The following is a 15,215-nucleotide window of genomic DNA, read 5'->3' as shown; positions in this document are numbered from 1 at the left end:
TAAAAAAATTGCACCAAAAACATTTGTGCAGCACAACCTGGAAGACTTGAATTTAACCTTAGTGTGGCACCTACCAGTTAAGAGGTAAAGGGTGAAAGGGCATGCAGCAGGTAAACTCCAAACTATGGGAGCATGAAAGCACCTTCACTAGTTTAAAGAGTGTCATTGAGCACAAAACCATATCCAAGTGGTATTAAACTTAGAGGAATCAATCCTCTGCCTCTCACCTCAAAGCAGTGTTTAATTAGCAACAAAAAGCAGATGCAGTGGAGATCCTCAGTGACCTCAGGAAACACCAGCTACCCATTGTTCTCACAGCTGAAGGAGAAAACTGCAGAAAAAAAATTACCCATGATAATTCCATTTAAGTTCCCAACAGGGGCGCAACCAAGTGGCAAGTTGTTTCTTTCCCCTGCCCTGGTCCATAAAGCAGGGATCTGAGTTTGCCATATCCAATCTGGCATCTGTCATTAATCCACACAGCAATGAACAAAGGCAGGTTTTACACAAGGTCTGCTCCATTTACTTCAGAGTAAGGTCTGAAGCACAGAGACACCACCACCCCTTCTACCCATCTGTTTCACTAAGTAAAATTTGAACCTGACTACAGAATACAAACTGCTCACATCAGGAGGACACTGTGTTTTAGTTACAGCAGGACCACAACAGCTCAGGTATCAGTGTCAGACATTTACTAACCTGAACTTGGCTACAGGGGGTTTTCCCCTCCATGATTCTCCACCACTTGAGAGCAAGTTAGCTAAAACTTGTGCACTAGTGACAAAATTTTTTCAAGTTTATATTAAATAAGGTGATTAGAAGACAGTTGTAAACCATCAGTCTAATCTGGGAATTTTTCAGTTGCTGCCCTCATTAGGTTTTTTTCCACAGCTTTTGTTTTAGTGCTGGTAGTAATAGTGGCATTGAAGTATTTTAGTTCAGTTCCAGAACACAGCTTGTTTCAAATCTATCAGTATGCATGAACAGCTTTTCTACATTATGAGTTATGGAACTATTTAACAATGCAGAATTGAGTGAGAACAAGAGAAATCATAACTAAGGTTGTACACGTATAGGTTAACTTACAAGTTTATGTAAGTCCTGTCACCACAACTACAAGTCAGTCCAAAACTATTTCTGGAGTAATTAATTTTGTGTATTATCTGTTTATTAAATAACAGGATTGTTACATCATGGACCTTCAAAGTCTTGCATTAAGGATTACAAATCAAGTTCATTTCTTGGCACTCAAACATTACCAAATTGAACCTTTTGGTGAAACTTAAACAAAAAAAGTCATAACATTTCAGAAACCAAATTGACACTGGAAATTCCACATGACATTACAGAGCCAGGTATCTCTTGCAAGAATTTCTTCATTAAATGAAATTCATTTGCTTTATGCAGCATTTCAAAACTTTACAAATCAGAGTATTTCTTCACAAAGAGACTGTTGACTGAACTTGAGAGTTAAAGCTTAGGTAGCAGATCAATTTTATGGACGGCACTACCTTGTTGAAAACTTCTTGGATGTTGAAAGCAAAAGGAAGAGAGTTGTCAAACAGAAATGTAATGCTTTTGATAAAACTTAAAAAGCTTTCACTGATCACCAAATCGATTTAAAAAGTGGTTTGCACTTCAGTCATATTTCTTAAATCTGAGAACTATCATCCCTGGATACAATGCAAGATAAAAGTACCTCCTTTGTATTCATTACATGTAATGCATACACCATGACTTCTTAGGCTGTTTAAAAATACACCATATGTATTTCTGTGTTCTGCATGAATTACCTCAGATCATACATGAAGGATCCAAAAGTTGCATCTGTCAGACTTAACTCCTTGTGCTCATATTGATGCCAAACTGAATATTACCATGAGAAAAATACATTTTTAAACAAAGCTTCTTGTAAACTGAGTTTTTAAATTTTCAATCTTTAGCAGCTTACCATAGGAATTCCTTTTTTGCTAACTGATTTCAGGGGGAAGGAACTGCATATGGGTAATGAAAACCTCACTATCATGGCCCAATACCATAAAATCAAGCCATGGAGGTTAACAGCAGTGTCCTATTTTTCATGCAAGTTGTGTTAAAGAAAAAGTATTAGCAACACTATAGTAAACATTTTCACTTTATACAAAAAGAGTGAATCTGCTTGAAAAGTACATGCAAGTATGCTGGCTGGAGTTTAAATAAATTTTTATTCATAAAAATTAAAATGTTTACTTTTTCAAGGCTAGTGTGATCAATAGTCATCTGTATGAATTATAATCAAAACAAAAAAAGAAACCTCATCAACTTAATTTCCAACCTAAAATTTAATAATTTTATGATTGTCCTCAAAAAAAAAAAGCTACTTACAGCACAATAAAATTTCCTCCAAAGCAACTGTAATCTCTGATATAAATATTCCAATTCCACAGACTTTCTTTCATACTGTCATACATTCCAAAATTTGCAGAATTTGTGGGCATCCCCTTCTCCCTGGCCAACTTGATCTGTTTTTAAAAGAAACGCTTACTATCCCATGACAGTTTTGAAATCCAGTTTTATTTTTCAGTTCTGCCAGAGCAAATTTACTATCAGGTGGTCCAGGGGCTTGGTCCCAGGGGGGAGGAAGGGGAAGGTGTCCTTGTGCCTGATTATAAACTCCAACATTCATACACAAGCTCCAGTGCATGTTAATAACTCTGCAGCCACTTTTTAGTAGGCTGTTCTTGTTCACAAGCTCCAGGCTAATTCTTCCTACATGATACTCCATGAAATCAAGTCTGAAGTTTTTTCTGCCATTGAAAAATTTGGGGACAAAGAGAAAAAAAAAAAAAGGGAACACACATACATAGTAATACGCTCAACATCTCTACTGCGCTATAAAATGGAGACCTCCATCTGCCACAGTGCATGCAATATATTCATGAAAGAAAATACTCAGTGCTCTCTTGTCTTCACAGTATTGAAACTTCTACTGGAAAAGCAGCTTAGAACTATGCCACAAGACTACACTGGCTGTCTTAACCACAGGCAACCTGTTCAGCAAGTCAGGCACTGGAACTTGAATGTTTTTCCCCAAGTTCAAATGAGACTGTCACTGAGACAGAAGACTTGGTCTGCTTTAATTTGCACCAGAAACCTGGTAAGGAAACATTTAGAGCCATTTATTATATGGATTAAATACGACTTCTTTTGCAAAATACAGCATGTTTTTCTGTTTGCAAATCAAACCAACTGTCTTTACATGAGCAGATTTACACAGTTGCAGTACACAGATAAGAAGAGTTCATAAATAAAAATTCTACTCCGTATACCATGCCTAGCAATTGTCAAGCCAATGTAACCTCCAATGCATATAAATAGTGTGGCTGATACAGTCTTCACCAAAGATGTGTCTCTCGGATCTCTGCAATGATCTGGCTGGCTCTCTGCAGGGCCTGCACACAGGGACACACAAAAGCCACAGTTAGTTATCATGCACAGATTCCCCAGGGACAAAACAGCAGCAGTCTGGGAAGTGCAAAGCTACAAAACAAACCAAAGCTAATCAGTGTCATTACAAAATGTCCTGGATTGCCAAGCAAACTGTATTCTATTTGCCATCTGTATAGCAGCTGTCTTCTGTTAAGTGGGCAGTTTTCCTTATCTCTTCAACAACCACTTCTCCCTGCTGGTAACAGGCTATTGAATGTCACTGCATGACTGATAAGAACTACAGCAACACATAGTGAGATGCCCCACCCAGAGGGAGGAGCCAAGCATTGCTACTCAGATGTAATCTGGAGATTCTGTAACACCAGCACGGCTTCTCCATTGGATTTCCCAGAGAAACAGCTGCCTCTTCCACTGGATCTGCAGGGGAAGACTACAGCCTTCTACAGGATCCCTGCTCCAACAGAACCACACCTGACACTCCAGGAGGGCTGCAGCCACATTTCCAACTGGACTGCTACCAACACCCTGACCCACAGCGTGTCAGGTTGTGTTCTGACTCTGTCAGTGTTGTTCTAGTGTACTGCATTGCTTATTTTATCTTTTTATTTTCTTCTCTAATGAAGAACTGTTATTCCTGCTCCAATATTTTTTGCCAGAGAGCCCCTTAATTTAAAGTTTATAGCAATTTGGAGGGGGAGGGGGTTACATTCTCCATTTCAGGGGAGGCTCCGGCCTTCCTCAGCAGACTCCTGTCTTTCCAAACCAAGACACAAAACAAGTGGCAACTCATTAAATTCTCAAGAAGGGCAGACTTCTTCACCATACACAGTTTTAAAAGCCTGCCATAAAAGAGAAACTGCACCTACTTTCTATCTAGCCTGCTAAACTGCAGATTTAAAAGCTCATATGTAATCCTTTCTGGTCATGTATTGGTTTTAATTCCTCTAGCAGAGAAAAGCAATACACTGGTACAGTCTTAAAAAGCAGTAAAGAAAAAAGAAAGATAAGTCTTCAAGAAGCCTCCCATTGATTAGGTGAACTGCTCCCAGGAGCTCCTGATGTCCTCATTACCTTGAGCATGTCAGCTGCCTCTTTCCTACGCTGTGCCATGTCCTCAGACTCTGTGAGAAGGTCATCCAACAACAGGGATTTGTACAGCTGGCCCACCAGCTCACTCTGGAGAGTGTCCTTCACATGGTTCACCAGAAAATGCATCACTGCCTTTGGCACACTGCAAGCACATCAAGATTGTTTCTTTAAAATAATTGTTCAAAACCAGGTCTGTTCCAGAGGAAGAATGCACAATGAGGGCAAGCAGCTACACATAGCATTGGCTCAAACTACCAGGAATCTATCACTACTATAAATAAAAACTGTCTCAAGTAAAAGCAGCATCATGTACAATATTAGAGTAGAACTAATTCATATAAACATAATTTCTTCCAAATAGAAAAGCTGCATTGTAAAAAACATGAACAGTGTAAAACACAAAACAAGAATAAATAATTTTGTTCATTACAAAGCAAGCTATCTCTACTGTGCAGGAGATGACACACATTTAAGTATTAACACCAAATTTTATGTGTAAATGGGAAGAGAAAACGGCAAAGAAATAATTCACATCTCTGATGTTACATAGTACAAACTGTGCAGTAAAGTTAAGGTAAACAAAGCACTCCCCTGCCATGAAATACTAAAAATTATATTGAAGGTATTAGTTTACTGGATAGACTAAAACACCTATGAGCCTCACTAACCTGCTCTAAAATCTGATTTCCAGATTCCTGTACTTCCTCCAGACTTCCCATATACATAAAAATCATATATGAAGTTAGATCTTTCCACAAAGACATAAGCAAAATAAGTTGTATAGAATTCCTTACTAAAGAAAAAGTATGACTTTTCCACAGCAGAAAGAACTTTTTCATGCCATTACCACCCTTATAGCTAAGTGCTAGAAAACTGAGCCACACACACTAGCTCCTATTTGACCTTCCCATTTGAATTAAGAGGATGGCAAAGCTAAATTCTGTCAGGGTACACAGGACCTAGAGTTGATTCCAGTTATTTGCTGCAAATCTTCCATCTGAATTGAAGCATCCTCCAGAAAAGGAGGCATCTCCTAAATAATTAAACCTTTTACTTAATACTACACAGAACTTGAAACCATTAGAGGAAACAAGTGCTTCTTCAAACTGCTTCATTCTGTGAAGGGTCAAATTTTACTGTTGCTGTCCCTTCTAAAAAATGAATTTATTTTCTCTCTTCTTACAAACATAAGAACATGATAAAAGTAACATGATCATATATATGATTCTTGAAATATCACAATACTTGCATATTTCATATTTCAAGGCTTACATATTTCAAGGAAGTTTAGGTTTACCTGTCCTGAATGTTCTTCCTGACAATAAGGAAGTAAGATTTAATAAGTCGTTCGATCACTTCACAATCTCGTTGCTCACGGGCAGAAAGTTTGCGTGCAACAGGTACAGGCTGTGTGAGAAAAATAAAACCCTCAGCTTAACCAACTCTGCTCATTTGCATTTGCATATAAAACTTAGAGCTCTAACTATTGCTCTTTTAGCCTGAGTTTGACAGATGTAATCTGTCTCGCAACAAACCTGTAATTCTTCAGAAATAAAATTAGAGACGTATGAAAATCCACATATGTGAAACAAAGGTCACAGGGAACCACTACATTTTTTCTAAACATCTCCAAATATCTCCATCTGTTTTTAACTTAAGTGGGTTTTGTCTTTAATGGTTTTTCTTCTCCAATATAAACACTAAAATTCAGCACAAGAAGAGCAGGAATTTGAGTTGAGCTAAGATTTGTTTCTGTACCAACAGCTATCTAGCCAAGGAGTTCACCTGCACAGGAATTTGTGAAAGGAAGCCAGTTATCCCAATCTCAGCCTGAAACTGGAGCAGGCAGGGAGGTTGCAGGGAGATTGGAATCAGGCAAGGAGCAAAGCAGAAGAGACTGGCTGGAGCTCCTTGCTGCAATAGTGGGAATTATTTACAAAGAGACCACATATTAGCAGCAACGTTACAAGAGCTGGAATTGAGATGTTTTCTTTCCTGAGACTGAACTACAAAGAAAAGGAATTTGTCTTCCAAGACTCACCACATCTAATAGGTTTACAGCATGTCCTTTTTGAGGACTAGCAGGTAGGGCTGCAGCTGGCTTGGATTTTTCCTCTGCTGCTACCTCTTCTGCTTTGGAGGGTTTCAGCATTCCTCTCCAGTTGCCTGTTCCAGACTCCGGAGGTGCATCTGCTCCTACAGCAGGATTCTGCACAAACAGCACATTGAAAAAAACATGGCAGCATTAGAACTTGGCCATTATAGAGAAGCATCTGATCAAATCACTACAGGTAAAACTCACTAAAAGTAAGATTTTCATAGGTATATTCCTTCATTCTGTTCTTCCCATTCCCCACATTTATTGTCCCTTCGCTGGTTACAGCTCACAAAAGGTACCAGTAAAATGAAAGCTTTTAAAACTCATACTGTCCCTAATAAAGGGTATGAAAACGTCTCACTTGGAGAAGTTCCACAGCATTTTAAGGGTCTACAAATCACTTCTAAAATATGGAGTGGTCTTTCTAAGTCATTTGGCTTTGACTACACATCCTATACTATCAGGATCGTTCTGAAAATATATTCTGAAGATCACCACAGCTCTTGCAATACTTGAATTTAAATACTTCGGGTTTTATTTAAATACAAACTTAAGCTTGTTACAGTAACACCTAAAAAAGATGCACATTTCTGTTCTGAGGTAGCACAGCTATGATCATATTTATGGAAGGCTTTTTTATAACAAATCAAACCAAAAATCTTCATCCTCTCAAAGTTCAGAGAGAGAAGAGAAGAAGATCAGAGATTCTGGGGAGTTCCAGACAAAGAAGAACTCATGAATCTTCTGAGAAAAAGATGTCAAACATTAGAAATCACTGAACAAAAGAAATATTAGTGGATGGTATCCACCATCTATTAATTAGTATTAAAAACCCAAAGTTTATTTTTATGTTGAATAGGGGCAATTTTTATTTTATTTTACCTTCCCACAAGCCTAATATCTCTTCTATTTACTCTGTGCTTTGAAATCTAGTCCTGTTTGAAAAAGGTCATTCAAGGCTTTGTACTTGTCTTGCTTCAGGTATAGGAGGAAAAAAGCTAAATTTATCTATTGTGTTTACAATGAAACACCACAGGTTGATCTTAAATCTAAAAAAAAAAGTGAGAAACAAAGCATAGCAAGTAGAATATATCAGCAGCAGCATATAGGAAGAAACTCAGCTAAGCTGTGCACATCAAAAATTTTATTTAAATTGCTCAGGGGCATTGTACAACACACTAGGAATCCAAATCAAACTCTGCTAATAAGAGAAAGTTGTTGTTAAGGAAAGCTCCACTGCATGATTTCTGATTGCAAGACAGCTGTTCAAAATGACAAAAATGCCACTCTCATTCTGTGTTACTGTGGAGCCTGCTCTACCTCCAAAGCAGTTTCAGAAACAAAGCCACACAAGAGAGTGTGAAATGTATCACCCCACAGAGGACAGGGTTTATGGGAAATGCAAACCAAATCTGGCAGCTCCCTGATACTTCCTAAGTCACAAAACTATCTGCACAGTGGCTCTTGGTTTCTTTTTAAATTTTGCAGTATATCAAAGCTTCTAAAACACTGATAAAAATAATAGTTAAAATTCTACTATTTACTAGATTTGACTTCAACCACTTTGCTCAGGACAGAAATGGAAGCTTTGCATTTACATCTGAATGTGCAATAAAGCAGAAAGCCTGAGTTCCCCTGGTACTCCTAATACACAAACTTGTGACTGCCCATCTTTTCTGACTCCTAGCAAGAGCAATTAGCAGAAAAGCCTTCAGAGGAATAATGAGCTGTTATTTTAACACATGAGACAGCACACCTAACATGTAAAATACACTGCAGAGCACATTTCACAAATATAAGTAAACCAGGGATTCAACAATTATGTGACACAACACAAAGGAGGTTCAGTTTGAACAAAGCCTGTAAAGATTCCCTGCAGGAAGCAGGAAACTCACATTTTAGATTATCTTCTGTCCTCCTCCTTTAACTGTCAACACATTAAAAACATGCAGTTTAACAGCCATGCTGAAGACTTTTAATTACAGTACTGTTGCACCCAACAATCTATGGACAGTTTGAGGTAAATTAGGTGCATATTTGCACCTCAACATATTGCAAAACAAGAGTTCAAAGAGAAAGCAGCGACTTGGCCACCTCATGGCATGTCTTGACATGCCACTGCACATAAAACCAGTAGTGCCAAGTAATCCACACTGGGAAGGACATCCAGACTGGGTAGGACACACTGTTGGTGACAATACCAATGACAAACTGCTTTCCTTACACCTGGGGTGCTCCACAACAGAAACGTGCATGCAGTGCTTAGAGGAGAAATCAAGACAGACCTTGCCATCAGCCTCAGCAGAAGCAGCAGTAACAGTCTCCTGGGAAGCAGGTGCCAATGCACCTGGAGCTTTAGTAGACTAAGGAAGGTAAAAAATGCAGGGAGAGGGGAAAAAAAAAATTCAACTGAAGACCACCAAATTTACCTAGCAAATTGTAAACACTTTTACCTACTAGCATCTTTCAAAATGCAGAAAAGAAATATTTTGAATTTGCAAGAAAAACAGAAATAGAAGCAGAAAAAAAAAAGAAGAAAAAAAGAAGAAAGAAAAGAGAAAAAAAAAAAAAAAAGAAAAATAAAAGCATCTCCAAAACGGTTATTTTGGATTATCTGACCTTCAGTTTCATTTAAGCTCCTACACTGATGATTTAACTATGAAATCAACAAAATGAAGGATCAAAGAGCATTGAAAGCAATCTCTAGACAGCTACCTTAAATTTCCAGTTCATCCATCAGTTGTCTTAGACTGATTAAAGGCAACAGTATTAGATCTACTCTGGGACTCTGTCTCACTTTTTAAGGTAATGAACTTAGTGAACAGATTTCTATCAGCTGTAGAAACTCCTGTTACAACCTCACGAGGATTCTAAACTATGGTCTCTGTCTTTGAATTCTTAATAATTCACATAGTATTAAATAACTGTCTAAAATTCCAGCTTGTTGTCAGACTGTTCTTTTCTACAGCCAGACTGTTTTCCATGACATTTGGTTGGTTCTTCCACTCCTGTCACTGCACTAATCCCAAAACCTTATAAAGTTAAGCAAGCTCCAGAGACAGAATACATGAACAACTGAAAATGTCAACTCCTACAACTGCTCCCAAAGAAAGTAAGACTGCAATAAACTGCAGTTTTAAGAGTGACTTAACAAAAACCAACCACAGGTCACTGTGTTGGTACTGGACATTTTAAATCACTTGTTTATCTTTTGAAATCAGTGTGTCTCAGCTACAAATTTAAGCATGAAAGTTCTGAGTCCATCTTCAACATCTGCAGGCATTTTACTCCTGACCTGAGATGACAAAATTCAAGTAATAAGTGTATTATTACATTTATAGACAAGTCTTCTGAAATACCAGATTTAAAACCTCCCAAATATTGCATCTTTAAGAAAATTATAGAAGAAAAAATAAAAGAAAATTATATTCCACTTTTATCTTATGAAATTGAAAAGAAAAAACTCAATACCTAGAAGCTCCCAAGACTGTTACCAGAACAGCATATGAAAATTTCCAATACTTAGATTGGATCTAGGAGAATGCATTCAGCTTTATGTAAAAAATAAAATCAAACATTTACCTACCTTGTCTCGTGGCACAGCAGAAGGCAGCTCCCGGGTTAACCTGTTCCGCCTTTGCTCCTTTAAAAACAATCCAGCAAGACCTCAGTTATGTATTACTCTGGATCAACACACAGGCAAGAGCCACATTTTACAGATTACTTCCATTTCAGACACAAATATGAGTAATTTCATCTCATCCAGGGCCATGCTAATACTGTGGTCTATGAAACCCTTGATTATTTGGATGCTTTGATTACCTGGTCAAAACTAAATTCTCAATATAAGAAGTTTTGCTAAGTTTTTTTGCACCACGCTCCCTAATCAAAGATCAAAGCCTGAGCCTTTAAAAAACAGTATCAAAGCTCCACAATTTGGCTCATCACAGATACCCTACAGCCCTCATTAAGCTGTAAATCCTCCAAGTCATCTAAAGGATTTGATTCTGTGGCCAGCACATGATAAGCCCAAAATGAAGGAGGCAGCAGAATTTGCTTCATAGCAAAATAGAATTTGAAGCAATTAGAACAAAGAAATGTCTGAATTTGCTTGAAATTAACAATTGATTGTCCACCAAATAAGGCTTGGGATTACATGGTTTGGTTCTTCAAAAATGTCAATGTCCTGTTTAGGAAAACATTGGGAAAGAACTACTTTAAGTAACACAGGATGATACAATTTTGTATATTCAGCTTCACAAAGTCCTAATTTCTGTACTCACAGCAGTTTCCATACACATTGTTTTTGAACTAGATTAAAGAGCAGTCTACCAAGTTAAATTCAAATGCATACCTACAAAATATATGTATAGAAGGAAGAAATTTTATAGATTATAGAAGAAATTGCATAGAGTAGAAATTTTAATGTAAGCATTTAAAAAAGAAACACTGCAAGAGCACGTAGTGACAAGACAAGGGGGAATGCCTCAAACTGAAAGAGAATAGGTTTAAATTACATATTCCACTGGAAAAAATTTTTTTACTGTGAGGGTGGTGAGGCACTGGCACAGGTTGCCCAGAGAAGCTGTGGCTGTCCCATCCTTGGAAGTGTCCAAGGCCAGGTTGGAAGGAGCTCTGAGCAACCTGGTCTAGAGGAATGTGTCCCTGCACATGGCAGGAGGGTTGGAATGAGATTACCTTCCAAGCCAAGCCATTCCATGATTCTGTGATGAATGAAAATGATGTGTTGGATAAACACAAGCATATTAATGAGCTCTTATTAATGAGATTGGAAGAACCAATCTGGTGTTTTTGCAATCTAACAGAGCAGATTGGTTGTTGAGCTTCCACGGGATGATGGCAGCAACAAGTATTATCAGATTTGGACTTGAAAAACACAAGGTTACTGACAGGAGACTGAGGGAGAGAATGTCTCAGGGAGGCTGAAGTGTGGTAACACAGAGAATCAAGAACAAAACCAAAAGCAAGCAGAAATTACAACCTGATCAGAAGAAACAATACTTGTATTATATTTTCACAAATGAGAGGAACATTATTGATACATCATGTCAAAAGACAAAATGCAGTTACTTCAACATGAATACCATTTCACAATTGCATATTTAAATTTCGCCTTAAAAAATTTCATTTCATAGGCAATACTCAATTAGATGCCCATCTTATTTTCCAGACTGAAAAACAGACAGAATCCTTTCAGTAAAGTATCAACCAGTGATCCTAAATGTAATATGCAATAGCAATTAACCAATCCACAGATCACTACAGTATACACCATATTCATAAGTCATCACATTTCTCATGCCTCAAAATGCAGAAATGTGCTTCAAGGAAAGAAGCACATTTTATTGTTATTTTATGAATTTCACCTTCACTTAAAGAGGCAAGAAACTTTTTAAGAGAACATACTTTCTTACCTCTATGTTGTTATTCATTAACCCACAGGCATCAGCAAAGTCTGGATGTTTGGTATTGATATAAGCTAACTCAATGGCCACCAGATTATGAACCTGCAATGCAAAATATTCCCAAATCAAAAATTCAGGCAGTAAACCTAATGCCAGTGCAGAGCAATGACCTACAATGCTGGCAAGCACAGCATTTTACTGTTACTGTGTTATTTTTTTGTCTTTTGCCCACTTTGTTGGCTGTTTGGTAAAAGGAAAAATCACTAAGCCTTGTGTTCATGTTCATTGCCATACTCTGAAGATAAAAAAGGGGCAATAGGCATGGTTTTACTAATTGTTTATCTTGATTTGCCCATAGCAAAAGACCACTCAGCCACAAACCACCTACAATACGTGAACCAGGGGGAGATGGTTCACTGTGAGGGACAGTGAGTATAAAAAGCAATTTTTGCTTTTTACATCAAATGCAGAGTCAAATACTGAAACACTCTTTACTGTCCAACAGGCAGTCCAAATCAGATTTTAATATTAAAGCATTTACTTAATGGTACAAGTTGAAATTTTAGTTTTCCCTAGCTAAAGGGCATTATAAGCCTCTGAAACACAGAATATGGATTACAATTTAATTTTTATCACTGCATCCCAAACTCTACAATAAACTCAGCTTCTGTTACAAGGGAGGGAAATAACCTATATGAGGAAGACTAGTTGATGCTAAATTGAAATTTTGTAGAATTCTTCTTGGGAAATTGAAACATAGGGGACTACATGCTTAACCCTAACCCCATACCTTTGTTTTATATGTATCTATAATATAGAAGAGTGAATACATATTAAATGTGTACGCATCAAAATGTGTACATATTAAATAACTATCAATTTAACAAATAAGTTAAGATCCCTTTAAAAACTTGGGTTCCAAGAAACATCAATGCACTTTTACCAGCAAAATTACAGTAGATGGAAACTTACCATTTCATTTGTGACAGGAAGTCTCCTACGCAAAAGACAGGTTACTACTTCAACTATGGCATCGTGCAATTTAGGAAACCTCAGTAATTCCTAAAAACAAACCCAAATTTTACTGGTGAGACTTCCAGAAGTTTTTAAGCAAGTAATCACACACCCACACACACACGCCATGATTACAATCCCAGCTGTAGAGCATGCATTTTTACCTGTGTACTGTAATTACTACAGTGCTGGATAATCCTCTGCATTTCCTCATGAACCAGCTCCACACAGCGCAAGCTCGGCTCTTCCAAACGTTTGATTTGCCTTTTTACCAGCAACTCAAAGGAAACCTCAGGAACAAACAAGGCAGGACGGGGACCCTGGTTCAAAAGGAGGGGAAAAGCTGCTAAATTGTGTATAAAACATGATGCATTTCTAAGAAGTAGTATTTAATGAGGCCCAGAATAAATCAGGTCACAGTGACACTCAGAACAAATCTCAAGTATATGTAAAAATAAAAGCTGTAAGTTCCTATCTTTAAGACAAAATGTATTAACCTTCTACCTACTCGTGTCACTTTACGTTTACAAATCTGAACAATGCTTTTTCACATTTGAGGATCCGCATTTTGATGCAATCTATTATAAAGGCAAAGACATTTTCTTTCTAATTTCAGAGAGAGAAATTGACATTATGTACTGGACAGTCTTGGGCATCTAATGCCATACCAATAAGATAAGTGGATTTCAGTGTTTGGAGTAATTTCATTTATGACCACACAGACCAATGCTTAGCTACACATATAACATTTTTTACCTGAAATATGACATATTTCCTGTTACTAAATCCTGTTTTTACATTTTACATTTACAGGAGGATAAGAATATACACACAGATCATTGCAATGGAGTACCTCATGCTCCAAGACCATGCAGAAACCTGCCTGTCTGTCCACACACAACAGACACAGTACAAAAGCAGACTGACATGTCTGACATCCAAAGTCAAGCTTGAAGGAGTGAACATTTTATTATACACTGCAAAATTTAAAAGTGGCCTTACTCTGTCAATTCTCAGCAACACCAATTGCCATGTTAGCAAGAAACCAAATCTGTCAGGAAAACACTGAACCATCTCAAAGTTGTGCTTCTCATACAGAATTAAACCTTAGCTTCCTATCTAGCATACAGCCACAACACTCAGAAATACAGAAGAACACTCACAGTGGCATTTCTAATGGCAGTCAGAATGTCAATTGTGTTAAGGCCACCCAGAGGGTCAACAGATTCTAAAGTTCTTCCAAAAGTCTCATGAAAAATATAACAGATTCTGGCTCCACCACATCTGAAAGAAGAAAAGAACAACTGAAGTAGCAAATAAGAAGAAGGAAGCTCTCACTGAAAACTGTTTTTACAGTTGCTTGTATTCAAACTTTTTTGAGTATGTTATGGTCCAGTGTAGTAATACTGCCAGTGAGAGCCAGTAAGAATCACGAGTCAAGCAAACCACTCAGTCAATATTCCAGGAAAACATTTGTACTTACAGCTCTGAAGTCTCTATGTATTTTGCTGTTCCTTCAATAGTATTACAATATTCTGTGGCAAATTTGGTGATCAGCTGCAATAAAGTAGCACTTTTGTCTTCGACAGGTTCCCCATAGCTGTTCAGTAGAGATTGGTACTGGGCAGCTAAAACATTGATTCTGGTTTTCAGTTCTGGCAAGCAATCCCTGATATGATGCATCAGCAATCTGAAAATAGAAAACAGTCCCTTATTAGAAGGGAGGAAAAGTTTCAGCTTTATCATCTCCATCAAAACACAGAAGAGACACAAAATAACCACCAAAGGAAAACATTTACTTGGGAAAATTACAGTAAATTCAAAAACCGAGAGAACCAGAGTTTGCAACCAGAGTTTTCTTTAATGCATTACTGTACAGCACCAAAAGAGACACTAAGGGTAAAAAGAAAGGTGTGCACATATGTGTAACCCATAAGTTTATGTCTTCAAGGAATACCTGTTCAGTGTTCTAGCAAGATACTTGGTTCCATTTCGATTGGCAAGGGAAGGATATTTCTTTTGGAGAAACCCATACTCATCACGAATAGAATCAGCCACACTCTTCTTATTGTTAATATCCAACTGACTCCTGAAGGTAAAAGGCAGAGTTACACACTAGTTACTGGATGTAAAGTAAAAGTAATTTACACTTCTGCTTT

General features: G+C 37.5%; 1 protein-coding gene across 4 annotated transcripts in view; it reads right to left on the bottom strand.

The window, feature by feature from the left end:
* Nucleotides 1-972: 972 nt before the first annotated feature.
* The window catches only part of DNM1L (dynamin 1 like), a 36,605-nt gene continuing 22,362 nt past the window's right edge, over nucleotides 973-15,215 (bottom strand). The window contains exons 9-20 of one of the 4 annotated variants that reach the window (XM_058805771.1): nucleotides 15,014-15,145; nucleotides 14,540-14,746; nucleotides 14,220-14,340; nucleotides 13,221-13,376; nucleotides 13,015-13,104; nucleotides 12,052-12,144; nucleotides 10,203-10,259; nucleotides 8,902-8,979; nucleotides 6,560-6,727; nucleotides 5,816-5,925; nucleotides 4,501-4,660; nucleotides 973-3,431 (exon numbers count right to left, since the gene is read on the bottom strand). In XM_058805771.1, coding sequence (XP_058661754.1) covers nucleotides 3,375-3,431; nucleotides 4,501-4,660; nucleotides 5,816-5,925; nucleotides 6,560-6,727; nucleotides 8,902-8,979; nucleotides 10,203-10,259; nucleotides 12,052-12,144; nucleotides 13,015-13,104; nucleotides 13,221-13,376; nucleotides 14,220-14,340; nucleotides 14,540-14,746; nucleotides 15,014-15,145 — 1,429 coding nt within the window. In that variant the 3' untranslated portion in view covers nucleotides 973-3,374. The remainder of the gene's footprint in view (nucleotides 3,432-4,500; nucleotides 4,661-5,815; nucleotides 5,926-6,559; nucleotides 6,728-8,901; nucleotides 8,980-10,202; nucleotides 10,260-12,051; nucleotides 12,145-13,014; nucleotides 13,105-13,220; nucleotides 13,377-14,219; nucleotides 14,341-14,539; nucleotides 14,747-15,013; nucleotides 15,146-15,215) is intronic. The other 3 variants (XM_058805772.1, XM_058805773.1, XM_058805774.1) reach the window with 3 other exon arrangements.

This window comes from Ammospiza caudacuta, chromosome 5 (assembly GCF_027887145.1).
Source record: "Ammospiza caudacuta isolate bAmmCau1 chromosome 5, bAmmCau1.pri, whole genome shotgun sequence".
Lineage (NCBI taxonomy): Eukaryota > Metazoa > Chordata > Aves > Passeriformes > Passerellidae > Ammospiza > Ammospiza caudacuta.
This window is presented reverse-complemented; position numbering and strand designations above follow the sequence as displayed.